Genomic DNA, 20,687 nt, shown 5'->3' on the forward strand with positions numbered 1-20,687 from the left:
CACTTAATATAAATTGTTCAATAACTCTTACCTAGAAAAGAGGAACGACAATTTATTTCTTTCTCTTCTTTCTCCTATCGTCTACTTCATATCGTCAACTTCATTATCGGCGCTCTTGTGAGCGCGCCCAAATTCAAATAAAGGGAATATATTTTCCTTACATACGCTTTACAATTGTATTGTTTTGTTTCTGGCGTATGTCTTGCGATGATTAAAATAGTGCAAAAATCATACTTATCAGGGAAAGGGTGTATAGTTCAAGATGCATAACACAACAAAGCAATAAATTTATTTTTCTAGGAATTAGTTTAACAAATACTTGGCTGAACATTACTCTACCAAGCGAGTTGCATCCTCGCACATAATATTTTTTTATTATGTCTATATTAGTTTAAAATGAAACATTTTAATTGAAATATGTTTAATATTATATACAGGGTGTTCGGCCTCCCCTGGGAAAAATTTTAATGGAAGATTCTAAAGGCCAAAACAAGACGAAAATCAAGAATACCAATTTGTTGATGGAGGCTTCGTTAAAAAGTTATTAATGTTTAAAGTTCCGCCCAAACTGAATTTTTTTCTCGAAAATGCGCAAGATTTCGAGGGTATATCTATTTACCAAAAATGATTATAATTGACCCCTGCAACCGAAAATAATTTTTCCAGAACGATTTCAAACTTTTCAATTCGTTTTTGAAATTTTAAATTTAAAATTCGTTTTTGATTTTTAATAATTTCGCTTGACGTCCTACAGAAAAGTTGTTTAATACTTTTTTGTAGGTACCTATAGGCTCTATTTCAGAAAAAAGTTTCATTGAAATATATTCACTATTATAGGAGTTATGGCTGTTTAAAAATTGGACCATTTTTATGGGGTTTTTCTAACATTATGGGGTCAAGGAACAACCTTTCCAATATTTTTATAATTGTTACATATTCTACACTAAACTACGCGGCGTTTGGCTTTTTGAACATTAAAATCGTCCAATCCGTTCAGAAGTTAAGGTGTTTTAAAGATTCACACGAAATTTTGGAGTGGCATTTTTGACCTGAAATTATATTTTCGGCAAGGAATTTTTTTCTGGGAAATGGTTAGGATTTCGAGGGTATGTCTATTGACCAAAAATTATTATAATTGGTCCCTGCAATCAAAAATAATTTTTTTAGAACGATTTAAAATTTTTTTATTTTGTTGAAAAATTTCACACATTTTCGAATTTTTTTCTAGAAAGTGGGTAGGATTTCGGGAGTATGTCTATTCACAAAAAATGATTGTAATTGACCTCCGCAACCGAAAATAATTTTTCCAGAACGATTTGAAATTTTCTGTTTTCGTCAAAAAATGTGGGCATTTAATTAGATTTTCAGTAAGGAATTTTTTTCTCGAAAGTGCGTAGGATTTCGGAGGTATGTGAATGATTAAAAATGATTGTAATTGAACCCCGCAACCGAAAATAATTTTTCCAGAACGATTTGAAATTTTTGAATTTAATTGTTAATAACTTTTTAACGAAGCCTCCATCAACAAATTGGTATTCTTGATTTTTGTCTTATTTTGGCCTCTAGAATCCCCCATTAAAATTTTTCCCAGGGGTGGCCGAACACCCTGTATATGTGACAAGTTTGTATACAATCACAAAGGGATGTCACGGTGAACTTTTTTAAAATATGGCAAACATAAATGTGGTTTATCCACACAACTATCACAGAATGTTGCAATTTTTACGGTACAGTTTCTTGCCGATTGAGAACCTAAATTTTTATCGTTCTTTTCGTAACAAACTTTACAGCGTCTTCTTATCAAATTATAGTTGCCCTCCTTTTTTTTAATTTCGTAATGATTTTTTTTTGGTCCAATAGGTAGAGAATTATTATTATTATTACAAGACATCAGATTCATGGCTAATTTTTTTCGAAATTCGAGGCTTGTTATTTTTTGATTTATAAGACTGTTATATACAGGGTGTTCGGCCACTCGTGGGAAAAATTTTAATGGGAGATTCTAGAGGCCAAAATAAGACGAAAACCAAGAATATCAATTTCTTGACTGAGGCTCCATTAAAAAGTTATTAGAAAATTTAATTAAAAAATTTCACATCATTCTGAAAAAATTACTTTGGGTTGCAGAGGTCAATTACAATCATTTCTGGTCATTAGACATATCCTCGAAATCCTACCCACTTTCGAGAAAAAAAGTCGAGAAGATGTGTTTTTCGACAAAATTAAAAAATTTCAAATCGTTCTGGAAAAATTATTTTCGGTTGCGGGGTTCAATTGCAATAATTTTTGGTGAATAGACCTACCCTTGAAATCCTACCCACTTTCCAGAAAGAATTCGAATAAGTGTAAAATTTTTCGCCAAAATTAAAAAGTTTCAAATCATTCTAAAAAAATTTTTTTTGGTTGCTGGGTACAATTATAATCATTTTTGGTGAATAGACATACCCCCGAAATCATACCCTCTTTGGAGAAAAAAAATTTTAAGATTCCACATCGGGGGGCGACCCGAATCAAGTCATACGCCCCTGTCGTTGCCCCGTCGGGACCGACGCGCGACTGTTTGGCGACGACGAGTTTGCAGTTGTTTCTTCTTCATATAACGACATGTTTTACCTTTCCGCGACTACGACATTCATTCGTGTTTTGTATAATTAATAAATCTTGTTTATAAATACTCCTTTTCATTTCCGAGTCTTCTAACCGGGAGCTGCCCTCCAAACAGAAAATATAATTTCAGGCCAGAAATGTCATTTTATTTTACATACAGTATGCCGTGTTCGGAATTGCAAACTTCCAGCTTCAATAAAGCAGTAATTGTCGCATCAATGGCACATAAATAAGTGACTGATCGAAACGCGATATGCAGTTACAACAAATTCCAGTAAAAAAAACGCAGCCATAATAGTATTAAGATGCCCATAATTGACTGCATAATATATTTTTATAAAAAATTCTTCATTTTACAATGACAATACTCAATGGTTTGAACGGAAAGTTCAGCGTGTGGCGCATACGCGATTTGTTAAAACATCAAGACCTTCAACTCCAAGTTATGTTCAGTAAAAAAAATCTAAAATATATGTAGATAAGTGACAGGTATTAGAATTTATATTAAGTTGGAAAATGGATAATACAATTTTCTATTTTCCTATAGAGGATTTTTTAAAAAGCAAAATATGTTTAACTGGAAATCAAATGGCTTCGTTATACGCTAATTTTTGTTGTTATTGAATTTAAATACTCTCTTGAGAAGATTATTTCTTCCAAAGCCTGTTTGGAAGACATGAAACAGAGGAAGACCAATAACAGAAAAATTAAATTAATATACCGGCCTCTTATTTGGGAAGGGTGTCCATTAATCTTCTTAAAGGAAAGACTCGTTATCAATTTTGTCTCTTATGCATGAGTATTGCCACTAGTTATAGGTCATTATCTACTATTAATGATAAATATATTAATGAAAAATATATTTCAAATTCTTATGCTTTTTACTTTTTTAGTAAATAAATTTCATAATGTATTATTTAACTTCTTAAAAAAGCAATAAAGAAGGAAAAAGTGAAGGAGAACAATTTGAAAAATCATGACTGTCACTTGCGAATATTTAAATATCGAATAAAAAGGAAGATAACGAAACTTGATATATCAAATGATCTATAGAAAAATGAATAAAGTTATGTTTATAGAAGAAACAAGGTAAATATGTCGATTGAACTACAATTAAAAAACACTTTTTGATATGATATTAAAACAAATTGTACTTTTTAAGAACGTACTGATTTTTCACAGATCATGTTTCACAAATTTTCAAATCGCTTTGCTGAAAAATTACGAAAACATAACATATTAAGTTTTCCCGTCTGGCCACAAATATAATTTAATATATAAATAAATCAGTGTTTCCATTAAAAAAGAAAAGAAAAAAGAAACAAAACAATTGCATTAATAAAATAATCTCTAGTGCCGCGTTGAAGATTTCCATATATCAATTTGTTTTCTTTTTCCATAGAAAAGAGTCCTAGTTTCCAGAATTGTGTAATTGCTTGTTTTGTTGACCTGTGTAATTCAACGAGAGTACAGTTGCAATCGCTTGAACTTTGCTCGACCGGAGAAGAGTAAATAATGGAACATTGGTAAAGTCGAATATTGGTCGCTGTCTTGGCGCCTCACAACAGAAACACGAATACATTTTAGCATGATTGGCGCTCGAGAGATGGAGAAGGAAAAGAGGAACGAACGGCACCTCCCACGTGGTTTTAACAGTTTTAACGGGCCCTGCTTCCATGTTTGACGAGTAAGGCCAGACAACTCGCCCACGCGTCGTGCGTCTATGCGTCGACTTTAAACGTTCTTCGAAGTTCGTGCACGTACAATCTATTGTTATCCCTCCTTCGTGATCTACTTGACGTCGAGTCAAGAAGTCGTGTTGTTAGATCAGAGCTTGGTGCGAGGTCTTCTCTGTGGGACAGCATACATACATGAGAGATAAAGTTCAAGGTGCGTTCGGGGCTCGATAGTCAGCTTTTTTACTACTGACGTCCATCGATTTGACACCAATTCTTAATAGAGTGTTTGTCATTTTAATAATGCATTAAGCCTTAAATGGAATTATGCAGTTACAAAACGAAACTAGTATTTGTTGTAAAGAATCTCAAGATACATTATCGAAAAATAAATATCAACAACTTCCTGTATAATTGCGTTCATTTTATGCAGTTTTTATTAATTATACAGGGTGTTCGGCCACCCCTGGGAAAAATTTTAATGGGGGATTCTAGAGGCCAAAATAAGCCGAAAATCAAGAATACGATGAGGAAAAAAAAAAATTTCAAATCGTTCTAAAAAAATTATTTTCGGTTGCGGGGGTACAATCATTTTTGGTCATTGCACATGCCCTCGAAATCCTACGCACTTTCGAGAAAAAAATTCCTTACCGAAAATCTTATTAGATGCCTAAATTTTTCGACGAAAAAAAAAAATTTCATATCGTTCTAGAAAAATTATTTTCAGTTGTGGGGGTCAATTACAATCATTTTTGGTGAGTAGACATACTCTCGAAATCCTACCCACTTTCTAGAAAAAAAATCGAGAAGGTGTGAAATTTTTTCGATGGAAAAAAAAAATTTCAAATCGTTTTGGAAAAATTATCTTCGATTGCGGGGGTTAGTTACAACCATTTTTGGTGAATAGTCATACCCCCCAAATCTTGCGCATTTTTGAGAAAAAAATTCAGTAGGAGCGGAACTTTAAACGTTAATAGCTTTTTAACGAAGCCTCCATCAACAAATTGGTATTCTTGATTTTTGTCTTATTTTGGCCTCTAGAATCCCCTATTAAAATTTTTCCCAGGGGTGACCGAACACCTTGTATATAAAATAGATCTAGTTCAATGAAAGATTAAGAAAATGCATTGAATTCCGATAATCATCTTTGAAAATTCTCTCTTGTATTCAGTGCCGTAGCAGAGACGAGTAAAATTTTAAACAATCGTATAGAAAAGATAATCATTGAGAATTCTTGAACGCAGAAAAGGAGGATATTCTTTACTTTTAGTTTTTCCTAGTGTTCAAAGTATTAAAAAAAATAGTAAAATCCAAATCTTTTTAAGAATTTCTAGCTCCGGCGATAAGGGCGCATTTGTTGAAGATTCGCTCCTAACATGAAGTAAATCATTCAACTAAATCTGGAGATATCATGAAGTCTTGTTTAAAAAGTAAAGTTTCGAGAAAAACACATTTTCTATTATACGGGGTGTTTGACTAACCGTGGGCGAAAATTTTAATGGGAGATTCTAGAGGACAAAATAAAACAAAAATCAAGAATATCAATTTCTTGACTGAGGCTTCATTAAAAAATTATTAAAAATTAAGTTAAAAAATTTCAAATCTTTCTGAAAGAATTATTTTTGGTTGCGGAGGTCAATTACAATCATTTTTTATGAATACACATACCCCTGAAATCCTACCCACTTCGAGAAAAAAATTCGAATAGGTACTGAAATTTTTAGACAAAATTAAAAAATTTCAAATCATACTAAAAAAATTATATATAGTTTAAGGGGTCAATTACAATCATTTTTTGTGAGCACACATACCCCGAAATCCTTAGTCACTTTCGAGAAAAGAATTCTTTTTCGAAAATCTAATCTGAGGCCAGAAATGCTTTTCTGAAATTTCATGCGAATCTTTAAAATGTCATAACTTCTGAACGGAATGAAGGATTTTAATGTTTAAAAAAGCAATCAACGCGTATTTTAATGGAGAATATGTCGAAATTCTAACAATATTGAAAAAGTTATTTCTTGACATTGTAAAGTGAGAAAAACCCTTTAAAACTAAAAAATTTTAAATCGTACTAAAAAAATTATATGTAGTTACAGGGGTCAATTACAATCATTTTTGGTGAATAGACATACCCCGAAATCCTACGCACTTTCAAGAAAAGAATTCTTTATCGAAAATCTAATCTGAGGCCAGAAATGCTTTTCTGAAATTTCATGCGAATCTTTAAAATGTCATAACTTCTGAACGGAATGAAGGATTTTAATGTTTAAAAAAAGCAATCAATGCGTATTTTAGTAGAGAATTTGTAGAAATTCTAAAAATATTGGAAAAGTTGTTCCTTGATCCCGTAAAATGTGAAAAATCCCATAAATGTGGTCCAATTTTTAAACGACCATAACTCCTACAATAGTAAAAGTATCTCATTGAAATTTTTTTCTGAAGCAGATCCCATGGGTACCTACAAGAAAGTGTTAGACAACTTTTCTGTAGAGCGTCAAACAAATTTTTAAGAAAAATCGACAGGGGTAGGCGCCTAAATTTTTCGGCGAAAAAAAAAATTTCAAATCGTTCTGGAAAAATTATTTTCAATTGTGGGGTTCATATAGAATAATTTTTGGTGAATAAACCTACCCCCGAAATCCTACCCTCGTTCTAGAAAAAAATTCAGTACTGGTGGAACTTTAAACGTTAATAACTTTTTAACGAAGCCTCCATTAACAAATTAGTATTCTTGATTTTCGTCGCATTTTGGCCTCTAAAATCTCCCATTCAAATTTTTCCCGGTAGCCGAACACCCTGTATAAGTTCTTCATATTTCAAAGTGACTCAAACCCTCCAAGTGGGACTGAAGATACTCTCTTTTTATCTTTGCTATACATATATTTGCTATTTACTTTGGAAGCTATAATCAGAATTTGATAGCAAATTTTGTCCGGTTTTTTACAAAGAAATGTAACTCATTCAGCCGATCAGATGATCGCTCGTGGTTGACAAGACAGACTATGTATATTTTTCTCAGAAAACAAACAATAAGGAAAATTTCACTGTGCGTATATTACTTGAAAAGTCGTGAAGTTAAATAGCGCTGAAATAATGTTGTATGTCAAAAATTTTGAAACGAAGTTTTTAAAATGATCATTTGACAGGTCGCGGTAGGTTTAGTGTTAATGATGAAACTGTGTGCTAATTATATAGTTGTTATTGATGAGAGTGTATGCTAATTATATGGATGTTCAGGCAGAGGAAAAACGGTAAGTGTCGGTGCTGAGCAATGATGTCACAGCCAGACGACAGCCCTGCGAGAACGTTTACCCCGCAGCACTAAAATAGTTTTATATGCCTATGTATAGCCGGTTCGTTAAATGCATTTAAACCGTCGGCGCAGAGTAATGAACGCTTACGCAGACACAGTGACATTGGATTTACTGTGTGCACTTGAGAAGCAGACGCGACGTTGATTTGGCAAATGTTGAACGCGATCGAACAAAATTTGCACGAACTGCGAAGGAATATTAATTTAGACCGCGTAGCCCCGCAGAAAGACGGGTCGACGAGTTTCCTCCCAGGGGTTGAACGACGACAAATACACCTAACGCTACACTTGCACTTTCTATATTGATCTGCTCGTCCTCCCAGAGGAGCAGTTCGTTCACCCTCGAATTACAGGTTCACGTGTTCGACGTTGAACATTCAATGTGCTAGCTTCGTAGCTATTTGAAATCACCGATTCCCATAATTGAAGAGCTTATTACCATGACGTCCTCCACTCGCAACGACATGAAACTGAGAAAATTATAACCTTCTGATAATTAGTAATGCATAAAATAATCATACAGTCCACGACATTTGATTAACACTAGAACAACCGACGATTGACATGTACCTATTTCTAACAGAGGTGTCAAATACTCTCATGGCTCTTAAAAGCCGATAGTTGTAGTGTTGCTTAGCCAAATCATGGAATTGTAATTTTGGATACGGTCTTAGTAAATATCTCTCGAGTGGAAATGCTTCATCTCCAACAATCACACGAGGCATCAAAATGTCAGTATTTGGTAATAACCTGTCTTTCGGTACATTAAGCTTGTTCAGTTCTAAAATCGCTCTTTTTCCGTAAGCTCCAATGTCAACTGCTATGAAATTACAATCGGTGCCTGCTAAAGCTAACAAAACGATAGAAAAGGTCTTTTTGTAATTGAAATATAGTGATTCAGTGTTAGGTGGTGCAGCAATAACTTGTTTTCTATCCAAAGCACCAATACAATTAGGAGAGTTACAAATTTTCAAAAATTTTTCATTTATTGCAAGCCATTTCCTTTGACTAGGTATGACTATGTACTCTGGCAAGTGATGTTTAAGTATGACATTGCAAACTTCAGTAAGTGAAACAGTAGCATGACCTAATCGACAATCGATTGCTATAGTTTTGTATGAGTCACCAGTTACTAAAAATCTGAAAAACAAAATATACGTTATTTAATTACTGATAAATACTAATTTTATTTAATCTTTTCAGCTAAGAATTGTAAAAAACAGTGGAATAGTTTATGAGTCCGTTACGTAGATGTCTAAAGAATAAAAGAGAAACCAAAAGCGGACAAGCCGCAAATAAACAAAAAACAATGGACATATGAAGATAAAATGCAATTTTTAGTACTATATTTAAAAGAAAAATCACTTCTGTACAAATGAATGACGAATCTAATCATGAAGTGGATAATGTCAATGAAGAGAATATTTTAGAAGGCTGTACTTCGCAAGACAGTAACCATTTGCAAAATAATGCTTCACAAAGGCCAACGTCCTCTACAGTTTGCAATGCACCAAAGAAAACATTACGAAGAAAGCAAAAGAACAAATCAGAAATTGCATCAGCAGTGTTGATGGACTACATTTTATCTAATAGTAAGAAAACTGTAGATATAGAACAGCCTGCGGATGGAACAGATTTATTTTTTAAAAGCATAGCATTAAGTGTTAAAAAATAATCGTTACGTAATCAAGCGATAGCTAAAGCCCGCGTTTCCTCTATATTATGGGATTTGCAACTTTAAGAACTGTCTTATGTAAATTATCAACACATCCCACCTCCACCATGTTTATATGATTCATCACGTAATTCAACGCCCATGCCATCACCACTATCACCAAATACACAAACAACCCATAATCTACAAGAACTAACTGCTGCATCTACACACGCAATACCTTGTTATTGTTACGAGCGCGAGCGCGAGCTCCTGGATTTAGAGTGTAGTATTCGACCGATGGTGAAGGTATGGATTAGGAAAAAGATAGAAATTCCGTTTGAACCTCGTCGCCTCTACGTGGAGGTGGTGCGTCCAATTGCCCTCTATGGGGCCTTAGTTTGGGCCCCGGACCTGATGGCCAGCCGGTGCAGCACAGAAATGCTGCGCCGCATCAACCGTCGGCTGACCATCCGGGTTATTAAACGGTATTGCACCATCTTCCACGAGGCGGTGACTACTCTGACGTGTCTCCCACTCCTGGAGCTCCTAGCTTGGAGAACTCAGCTGGTTTTCCGGCACTCCAAGGAGCACCAGAAGGTTGGGTGACCGCCAGAGGAGAGGAGGTAAACGGTCGAAGCAACGAGGCGCCATGCCCAACGGGCCGTTTTGTTTATGTGGTTCCGCCAACTGATTGAAGTTGGCTATCCTACAGGATGCCACAGCTACTCACCGGGCATGGTGGCTTTGGTGAATACCTGTGTCGAATCGAGAAGGAGGCGACGACGGTGTGCCATCATTGTGATGATGCCCTGGACACGGCGCAGCTCATGCTGGAACCCTGCCCAGCGTGGGCAGATGGGTGCCGTGTCCTGCAGCAGGAAGTTGGTCGGAACCTCACGCTGGCCACGATAATGGATAAAATGATGGTCAGCGAAAGGGTATGGCAAGTGGTGGCCTCCTTCTGCGAGATAGTCATGTCGCAGAAGGAGGCCGTCGAGCGGGGGCGCGAGCGATCTGCGCATCCCGTTCGAAGAGAGAGGGCTCGGAGGGGGTCCAGGGCGAGGCGATCTTCGCCACCTGGCCCCCTTCCGTAGCCTTGAGGTCCATGTCTCTCCCACCTTCCTCCCTCTTTATCACTTCCCCTCCCCTTTCCCTATTCCTGGTGGACCGCCAAGACGTGGGGCGGCCCGTCGGCACTCTCCTCCGGTCACCACATCGGTGGCTGGAGGAATGACGGGCCACCCCTGGGGGTGCAGGTGCTCGGTGCAAGGGGCCCGAACACCAAAGGCAACCCCGGGGCCGCGGGCGTTGGGTGACCTGGCGTCCGCGGCGGAGATATCAGAGAGGGGGGGGGGGTGAAAGGACACGCTCGTCTTTCCCCCCGGGATGAGCCTCGACAGGCATGTCGTGGCGGGGGACTTTGTGATGCCTCACTAGAGTTCCCGGTACCCCGCCGCAACGCCGGAGGATGGTCACCGTGAGGAAAGGAGTTCTGGACGAACCAGGGACTCTATACCTTGGGAGCCACAGGGTTAGATTTATAAGGAAAATATCTGGTTTCACGGACGAACCAAGGGCTCTATACCCTGGGAACCGCTAGATGGAGTGGACGAACCAGGGACTTTATACCCTGGGAACCACGTAGGTTTTTGGGAAATTTTAGGATCTTGCTCTGTCGTATTGGTACACCTCGAGTACCGGGTTCATGAGATACCCCTAGTCTTACTGTTAATAGGGTTCGGGGTTGTATTAAGTGGATAATGCAAGCGAGGATAACTACTTGAATATATTCTGATCGATGCTCAAGTACAATTGTCGATTATTTGAACTAGTACTATTGCTAGGTTGCCACGGCGCGTTCGCGGGAGCTACTCACTCGATTAGTCGATTGAACATTTAATTGTCACAATTAAAACCGCTAAGGTAAATTGTTGCTCGAAGGGGATTATAGCCTGATCTTGCCTAGAATGTCAGAGTAACGTCGTCTCGAGAGTTTTAGGAAAACTGAGCTCTACGAGTAAGAAAATTCGGCTCTTATACACTCGAAATTGAGCCCGTGCTGTGGTGGGGCATTGCCATATAAAGTATTTATTTTGGTGTATTATTAATTATTTTTAAATTTGTTGCCACGTTAAGGTATGCTGGAACGTCAAAGTTTTATTATTCAGGAGTGTTCGGCCACCCCTGGGAAAAATTTTAATGGGAGATTCTAGAGGCCAAAATAAGACAAAAATCAAGAATATCAATTTCTTGACTGTGACCTCGTTAAAAAGTTATTAACAAATCGTTCTGGAAAAAATTATTTTCGTTTGCGGGGATCAATTACAATAATTTTTGGTGAATAGACGTACCCCCAAAATCCTACGCATTTTCGAGAAAAAAATTCAGTACGGATGAAACTTTAAACGTTAATAACTTTTTAACGAAGCCTTCATCAACAAATTGGTATTCTTGATTTTCGTCTTATTTTGACCTCTAGAATCCCCCATTAAAATTTTTCCCAGGGGTGGCCGAACACCCTGTATAGCTTATACGCGGGTTACTAAATAATTTTCAGGCTGCTTACAGAGGATTAAGCTAAAATTTATCAATCGATAAAATACATATTTTACAAACTACTGAATTTCACTACAAAACGTACGTGTTAAGGGTTTTTAACAATTTCGCGTGCGTAGCCACAAGACTGGAATGCGTGTAATGCGCTCAAAACCTCTGCAATTACGTTTTAATGAAAGTGCAGAGAGAAAATATACCACGACGTAATCATTACGAGTATACGGAGAGGGCTCGTAGACAAAGCGTAATTACCAGTAAAAGGGAAAGTGCGAGGGGTCTACGATTTTTCAGTTTTAAGGGAAGCAATTGCAAAGTTTATCTTGAGTGGATCAATATTCTAGACCCTATGCTGTTGCATGAAAATAATGTTAAGAACTTTAACATCTTTGTTACAAGCAACTCCATGAAATATTTAAAATAATTCTTGTAATAAATCTAACCCAAACATGTATAGTTCGCTATTTCTGTAGTTGACTCTCCCCTAATCCAGACCATTACTGTCTTTTTATCCGGTATATTCGGCACTAGAGCAATGCCAGTTAAACAAATATTAATTGGACTATGCCTACATATGAAGTGATAAAGATGAGGAATATAACTTTAAAAGCATGTGTAATATAGTAATCCAATTTATGAATAAAAAATAAAATATATAGATAAATCCATAAGCACGTACATACATAAGTATACATAAGTATACTTCTATTGCCTAAACATTACCGACAGTGGACGATGATGCAATACAGCAGGAGGAAGTTTGAGTATGTCAGATTGCTGCATAACGTTTGACCTTTTATTAAAACATTTAATTCGAAAAATATGCAATTTTATTATTTCTGTAATATTATAGTGTTTATTGTACTCAGCAAATGTTATAAATTTATTCAATGCATCGCCAGCTTCACGTCAAATGTGATATACAGGGTGTTCGGCCACTCCTGGGAAAAATTTTAGTGGGGGATTCTAGAGGCCAAAATAAGAAGAAGATCAAGAATACCAATTTGTTGATGCAGGCTTCGTTAAAAAGTTATTAACAATTAAATTCAAAAATTTCAAATCGTTCTGGAAAAATTATTTTCGGATGTGGGGGATAATTACAATCATTTTTGGCGAATAAAAATACCCCTAAAATCCTACGCATTTTCGAGAAAAAAATTCGAGTAGCTGCTGAAATTTTTAGGCAAAAAAAAAAATTTCAAATAATTCTAAAAAAATTGTTTTCGGTTGCGTGGGTCAATTAGTCATTTTTGGTCATTACACATACCCCCGAAATCCTACGCACTTTCGAGAAAAAAATAGAAAAATTATTTTTGATTGCAGGGGTCAATTACAATAAATTTTGGTGAATAGACATACCTCCAAAATCCTACCCACTTTCCAGAAAAAAATTCGACGTGTGAAATTTTTCGACGGAAAAGAAAATTTCAAATCGTTTTGGAAAAATTATTTTTGGTTGCGGGGGTCAATTACAATCATTTTTGGTGAACAGACATACCCCCGAAATTTTACGCATTTTCGAGAAAAAAATTCAGTAGGGGCGAAACTTTAAACGTTATTAACTTTTTAACGAAGCCTCCATCAACAAATTGGTATTCTTGATTTTCGTCTTATTTTGGTCCCTAGAATCACCCATTAAAATTTTTTCCCAGGGGTGGCCGAACACCCTGTATAAATAATTACAATTGTTAACTTCGATACCAAATATTGTTTTATCAGATCATCGAAAGAAGCTAAAAAATCATGAGGAGTAATTTATGCTTCATCATATATAAAAGAAAAACAAATGTTTTATCAAAAAATTAGATATCAAGGCCAATAGTGTCTACATTGAGTTTAAAAGATACGGACATTGTTGTACAAGCTTAGTTGTCTGTAAAATCACCAACAATATGGTTGTTCCAGTACATATAGATAAATGGAAAAAGAAAGGACAGGTTTTAATCGACTCAGGAAGAATATACAGAAAAGAACAGTATTACATAAAATAACACAAGAGAAAGAAGAAGAAATAGTACAAAAAGATACAAAAATCTAAAAAATAGGCAAAATCAAAGAAAAAACCAATAGATGGACCAACAAATGATGGGAACTCTACAGATAATTGTACGGAACGCCTGAAAAATAACATGCCCCACATTAGAGCAAATTAATCCGTTGCAGCTTCATCACCCAAATACTTTCAAACTTATTTTGTAATGCATTATCTTCAATTTTTACTCGGGACGTTTATTAATTTTACGTTTATTAATTAACTTAATTAACGTTTATTAACTAAAGGGTCGAAATATACTTAGAAATACTTTCTACTGACGCTGATATACAGGCTGTTCGGCCACCTCTAGGAAAAATTTTAATAGGAGATTTTAGAGGCCAAAATAAGACGAAAATCAAGAATATTACTTTTTTGACTGAGGCTTCGTTAAAAAGTTATTAACAATTAAATTCAAAAGTTTGAAATCGTTCTGGAAAAATTATTTTCGGTTGCAGGGGTCAATTACAATCATTTTTGGTGAATAGACATACCCCCGAAATCCTACCCACTTGCGAGAACAAAATTCGAGTAGGTATTGAAATTTTTCGGCGAAATTAAAAAATTCCAAATCATACTAAAAAAATTATATTTAATTGGAGGGCTTAATTACAATCATTTTTGGTCAACGGACATACTTTCGAAATACTTCCCACTTTCGAGAAAAAAATTCCTTACCGAAAATCTAATTAGATGCCTAAATTTTTCGGCGAAAAAAAAAATTTTCAAATCGTTTCGGAAAAATTATTTTCATCATTTTTGGTGAATGGACATATCCCCGAAATCTTGCGCATTTTCGAGAAAAAAATTCAATACGGGTAAGACTTTAAACGTTAATAACTTTTTAACGAAGCCTCCATCAACAAATTGGTATTCTTGATTTTCGTCTTATTTTGGCTTCTAGAATCCCCCATTAAAATTTTTCCCAGGGTTAGCCGAACACCCTGTATGTTGCGATGCAGATATCGCTACAAGTGATAGGTTTTGAGGTAGGTTAACAGCAAGCTCAGCCTAGAGTCACACGAGCAGTGCGTTGCCGTTGCGTTTCTATGTTTTCCCTTGTCTTGCAATTGAAAACAACCAAACAGACATAGGAACGCCGATCTTGTCTGTCTTCGTTGTTTTAATTGCAAAACGAGGTAACATAAACTTGGTACGTACATACAGGGTATTCGACCACCCCTGGGAAAAATTTTAATGGAGGATTCTAGAGGCCAAAATAAGACGAAAATCAAGAATACCAATTTGTTGATGGAGGCTTCGTTAAAAAGTTATTAACGTTTAAAGTTCCACCTACATTGAATTTTTTTCTTGAAAATACGCAGGATTTCGGGGCTATGTGTGTTCACCGAAAATGATTGTAATTGACCCCTACAACCGAAAATAATTTTTCCAGAACGATTTGAAATTTTGTTTTTCGTCAAAAATTTAGGCACCTATCATTTTCCTGTCGATTTTTCTTAAAAATTCGTTTTTCATTTTTAATAATATTGTTTAACGTCCTATAGAAAAGTTGTCTAATACTTTTTTGTAGGTACCCATGAGCTCTACTTCAGAAAAAAGTTTCATTGAAATATGTTTTCTAATGTAGAAGTTATGGCCATTTGAAAATTGGACCATTTTTATGGGGGTTTCTTTACGGGGTCAAGGAACAACTTTTCCAATATTTTTGGAATTTCCACATATTCTTCACCAAAATACGCGTTGTTTGCCGTTTAAAACATTAAAGTTCCCCAATCCGTTCAGAAGTTACAACATTTTAAAAATACGCATGAAATTTCAGGGTAGCATTTCTGGCCTCAGATTAGATTTTCAGTAAGGAATTTTTTTCTCGAAAATTCGTAGGATTTCGGGGGTATGTGTAATGACCAAAAATGATTGTAATCGGCCCGTGTAATCAATCAAAATTTTTTAATTTAATTTTTTAATAATTTCTTAACGAAGTCGCCATCAATAAATTAGTATTCTTGATTTCCGTCTTATTTTGGCCTCTAGGAGCTCCCATTGAAATTTTTTCCAGGGGTGTCCGAACACCTTGTATACAGTTAGGAACAAAAGTATTGCCACACCTGGCTCTTCATTATACAAGAAATGCACATAAATCAAAGAAAAAATACAGTATTAGTATAAGTCTTTTTATTAATTAGAACTATTAGGTTTACAGCTTGTGAATATTACAAATATATTTATACCAATGTATTACAAAACAAAAAAGAATAATAAAATGCACATTAAGAGCAGTTTTCAATGAAACAAAAGTATTGGCACATTAAAATAAAATGCTTTTATTTCGAATCTAGAATGAAATTTTTGTAAGATTGGTACACTGTTTCTTTCAGGGGAAGTCCCCGATTTCGATAGCATTTATTTGTTTATAATGGACGAATATGTCTATTTGGATATCTTAAAAAATAATTTAAAAAAAAATAAATTAATAATATTAGAAATAAAAATTAAAAAAATTAAATCTTGAGAGGCAATTTGTCTTTTAACAAGACAATGACCCCAAACATAACGCTTATTAGGTACGGCAATGGATAGTTTTTAATAGTCCACATTTCTGTAATGCCATTAATTGATCTCTCGTCACAGAGACGCTGATAACCATTTTGTATATCTAGCAAACTACCCAGTAAAACTCGATTGCCTTAATAGATCGGCTGAAAAGTCGTGGAGGATTTAGAACAACGTGACTGTAAACGCAAGGGGACAATCATTTTACTATAATGATCAATATGATGCAGTAGATTTAAACGATTCTTGGTTCTTGTTGCAGGTTGTCCAGAACGGCTTAGAAATCCTTACGTTCCTCGCGGATCGAATGGGTCATGACTTCAAGCATTATATTTCTACTATTATCCAACCAACAATAGATCGACTCGGTAGGTGTTTCGAACTTTCTTGTACCTATTAATTCTGTAGTGTTCATAAATTATTCATATTAAAGAAAACTAGTTCGCAACCTTCACTATCCTTTTTCATTGAACTATACATACAGTGCGTTCGGCCACCCCTGAGAAAGATTTTAATGGGGGATTCTAGAGGCCAAAATAAGACGAAAATAAAGAATACCAATTTGTTAATGGAGGCTTCGTTACAAAATTATTAACGTTTAAACTTTCGCCCGTTCCGAATTTTTTTCTCGAAAGTGCGTAGGATTTCGGGGTTATGTGTAATGATAAAAAATTATTGTAATTGACCCACGCAACCGAAAATAATTTTTTTAGAATGATTTGAAAAAATTTTTTCCCGTTGAAAAATTTCAGCACCTCCTCGAATTTTTTTCCCGAAAGTAGGTAGAATTTCGAGGGTATGTCTATTCGCCAAAAATGATTGTAATTGACTCCCATAACCGAAAGAAATTTTTCCAAAACGATTTGAAATTTTTTTTTCCGTCGAAAAATTTAGGCACCTAATTAGATTTTCGGTAAGGAATTTTTTTTTGAAGAGTGCGTAGGATTTCGGGGGTACGTTTATTCACCAAAAATGATTGTAATTAACCCCCACATCCGAACATAATTTTTCCAGAACGATTTGAAATTTTTGAATTTAATTGTTAATAACTTTTTAACGAAGCTTCCATCAACAAATTAGTATTCTCGATCTTCTTCTTATTTTGACCTCTAGAATCTCCCACTAAAATTTTTCGCAGGGGTGACCGAACATTTTGTATATGAATTTATATCCATTCGGTAAATACATCTTTCTGATCATTTCATAATGTTTTATCGGTTGAATATTCATCACGTACTCCTCGAGTTCTTGATAAAATAAGCACGGAAGTTCAACCGCATTCGAGACGAGATATTATGACGAAGATCTAAATATACACAAAACCGGTCTTTTGACTTTTGTTTGTTTCATGCTCGTATCTTAGTGCAACAATGTATTTTATATTTGCACGCTTTAGAAGAGATATAATCTGGTAAATTTTTACTCTCTGTTATACAGGTGACAGCAAAGATGCGACTCGAGAGAAGGCACAAATGGTGCTCCTTAAAATTATGGAGAAAGGATGTATGACACCTCAGCAGCTCCTTGACAGATTACGGCCGGCTTTTAATCACAAGAATGCCAAGTTACGAGAAGAAGCTTTAATCCTTTTAACTACAACACTGAACGAGTAAGAAAATGTTTCGTAGAGTAAAAATCATCCAAGCGCCCAACTCTATCAACGAATCCTTTTTCAGGCATGGCGCGGACGAAATGATGCTGTCAGGGGTCATTCCAAGTATCGTGAAATTGTTGTCGGACCCATCCGAAAAAGTACGAGAAACGTCTTTGAACACGCTGGCTGACATTTACAGACACGTTGGCGAACGATTGCGCGTAGATTTACAGAGAAAGCACAATGTACCGCAACCGAAGTAAGTAAAGAGAACGAAATTGGTACTTGGCATCGTGACGTTTCGGCGAAACAATAGTTGCATTTAATGGAAAATAGTCTGCTCAAAATGATTAGAGGATCTATCGACTTTAATGTCTGAATTTGAAACAAATTAAACAGATTCACAGTTTTCTTCTTGTGTTTCAGATTGATGTTGTTGATAGAGAAATTCGATCAGCTGAAAGCCGCTGGTGACCTGCTGCCGTTGGCAATGTCCTCCGATGGTGAGTAAATCCATCGAATCTCTTTCTCAGCGGGTAACCGCTAAATTAAGCTAGGAAAGGTATAAAAAGTGTGTCACCTCCGATCGTAATATTATTCTGCACGCGGTGCTACATCGTGCTGCCATCCAACAGCTGTGAACGCTATCGCGTAGCAGTAAATACCTTTGCATTCGTGAAGACCCCCTTTTTTTTGTACGTGGGGGAATCCTCATGGACACCTGCGGGCCCACCAGAGGGGAGGGTCAGCGGGTAGCGCCGGACTCTTACCGACTAAAACCCCACAGTAACCATCCTCAGGCGCCTGGCGGAGGACCGGGAACTTTAGTGAACCATCACAAAGTCCCCCTCCGCGCCGCACCTTTTCACGCCTCTCCCGGTGGGAGGCACTCCTCCCGCCGCATTCCTATTCAACCGCAGGCGCCTGGTCACCAACGCCCGCGGCTCCGTGATATGGGACTAAGCCGCCGGCCGCGGGGCCACGTTGGTCGCAGCCTACTGGCCAATCTGCAGCCTTAGGTAAAACCCGCGGCAAATATCCCATGCCCCAGTCCACTCTCACACACATTCACACACGCAACACATTTATACCGGTGTTTAGTCTGCGGGAGCTTTCGCTCCGACCTCTGGGATGCCATGCCTTCTCAGGCTGATGACCTCATCCCTGCATCCCATTCCAGCGGCTGTCCCTATCCGCCACCTGGGGACGCGCCATGTAGGGGTTCACCTCCCCTGCCGTCTGGACAACCAAACGGGTGCGTGGCATTCGTGAAGACCCACCTTTGTTTTTAGCTCTCTTGCCTCTCGCTCTCCCTGTTCATATTGCTGCGACACACACGATGAATATTTACCAAGGACCGCTCGTTCGCTAACGTGATAAGAATATTTACTTGACCGGCCACAGTAAAACACGGCCAATTTGAATTTAATTACGTCACGCGGGCACGTTTTTTGCTCGACTTTTGGTTAAATCGTTACTTTCTTTTTTACTCCGAGTAACGGTATTCCAGATTGAATCTCTTTTACAAATTTGGTCATAATCAAGGAATTGTTTCTGAACAAGTTGGGAGGACACTCTAAATGTCTGAGAAAGAATGGCTTACTTGAAATGAAACGAAATATAGTATCATCTCTCAGATTGTCATAAAGTTATCCTGGTCATGGTAACTATATCTCGCTGCTGCCGTACTTGTTATTGCGTTGTCTTCACTATTACCAGTTGTATTTCAAGCACTCTTATATTTCACTCCTGTTCCTAATGCGTATAAAGTCAACCGAACTAGAAAGATAATAATGATGAAATATGTCTTAGATTGTCATAGTTCGGTATCAAATATATTAGAAATTTAGAGATAATATTATTGTATATAAAGCCAAGCGTGCCGGAAACATGGTAACGATTCAATTTTAATATTAAACGTCACTCATCCGCCTTTTAAGTAGTCACAGTTAGTAATCGTGTTCAAGAATCTCTTGAAAATTATAGAGATTTTTAAAGAAATTTTCATTTCTATTTCTCGAAAAAGTATTCAACTAATGGGGTACATGTGTTACACACACGCTCATGCCAAATAAAAAAACAGTTGAGAATGATTTTTTATCAGTGATCCAAGAAATAATATGTTTGTGGTACAAACAAAATAGCTTTAAATTTAAGAATTTAAAAAAGAGTATTATTTTGCATAAAACTAATGTCAATATGAATTGAATAAAATTTTTGGTTTCTGGAATGTTCGTTTCCAAATATAGAATCTGTTTAACACTGACATGGTGGTCATTAATGACCGACAGTTTAAACTTACGTGTTTAGAATGAAGGATACTTAATAAATGTAAAATTGTAAATAACGATACTGTTATTGAATTATCTCTAGATTTGAAAAATTGGAAGTCATTGGAATCAGTTTATATTTTTATATAAATTACTTTTAAAAAAACAATAAATGATATAAGCCTTTAAAATAATTCATTTACTGAGAGAAGCACAATTAATAATTTTATTGCATTTTTATTTCCTTTTTTGGTTTAAATATATTTTATTTATAACTAACAATATTTTAAAATTCTCAGAAATAAAAAAACAGAATTTAAGAATTCCTAAATTTCTAAAAACAAGATGTCTTGAAAAAACATTACTAATCTTAGCTCAGTTTGGAGACTAACAACCTGAAATAAATATAAATATTTGCAATATAAGCAATATTTTGAAAGTCAAAGTTTAAGATTCCGAAAAGTGAAAAGT

General features: G+C 36.1%; 2 protein-coding genes across 8 annotated transcripts in view; both read left to right on the forward strand.

Moving 5' to 3' along the window:
* Nucleotides 1–20,687, forward strand: part of LOC143342143 (uncharacterized) — a 182,635-nt gene that overhangs the window by 69,258 nt on the left and 92,690 nt on the right. The window lies entirely within an intron of this gene.
* Nucleotides 1–20,687, forward strand: part of Chb (CLIP-associating protein) — a 199,109-nt gene that overhangs the window by 49,514 nt on the left and 128,908 nt on the right. For all 7 annotated transcript variants that reach the window (XM_076765665.1, XM_076765666.1, XM_076765667.1 and 4 more), the window contains exons 2-5: nt 16,615–16,720; nt 17,790–17,961; nt 18,029–18,205; nt 18,373–18,449. In XM_076765665.1, the coding sequence (XP_076621780.1) occupies nt 16,615–16,720; nt 17,790–17,961; nt 18,029–18,205; nt 18,373–18,449 (532 nt within the window). The remainder of the gene's footprint in view (nt 1–16,614; nt 16,721–17,789; nt 17,962–18,028; nt 18,206–18,372; nt 18,450–20,687) is intronic.

The sequence above is a fragment of the Colletes latitarsis genome, chromosome 5 (genome assembly GCF_051014445.1).
Source record: "Colletes latitarsis isolate SP2378_abdomen chromosome 5, iyColLati1, whole genome shotgun sequence".
Taxonomy (NCBI): domain Eukaryota; kingdom Metazoa; phylum Arthropoda; class Insecta; order Hymenoptera; family Colletidae; genus Colletes; species Colletes latitarsis.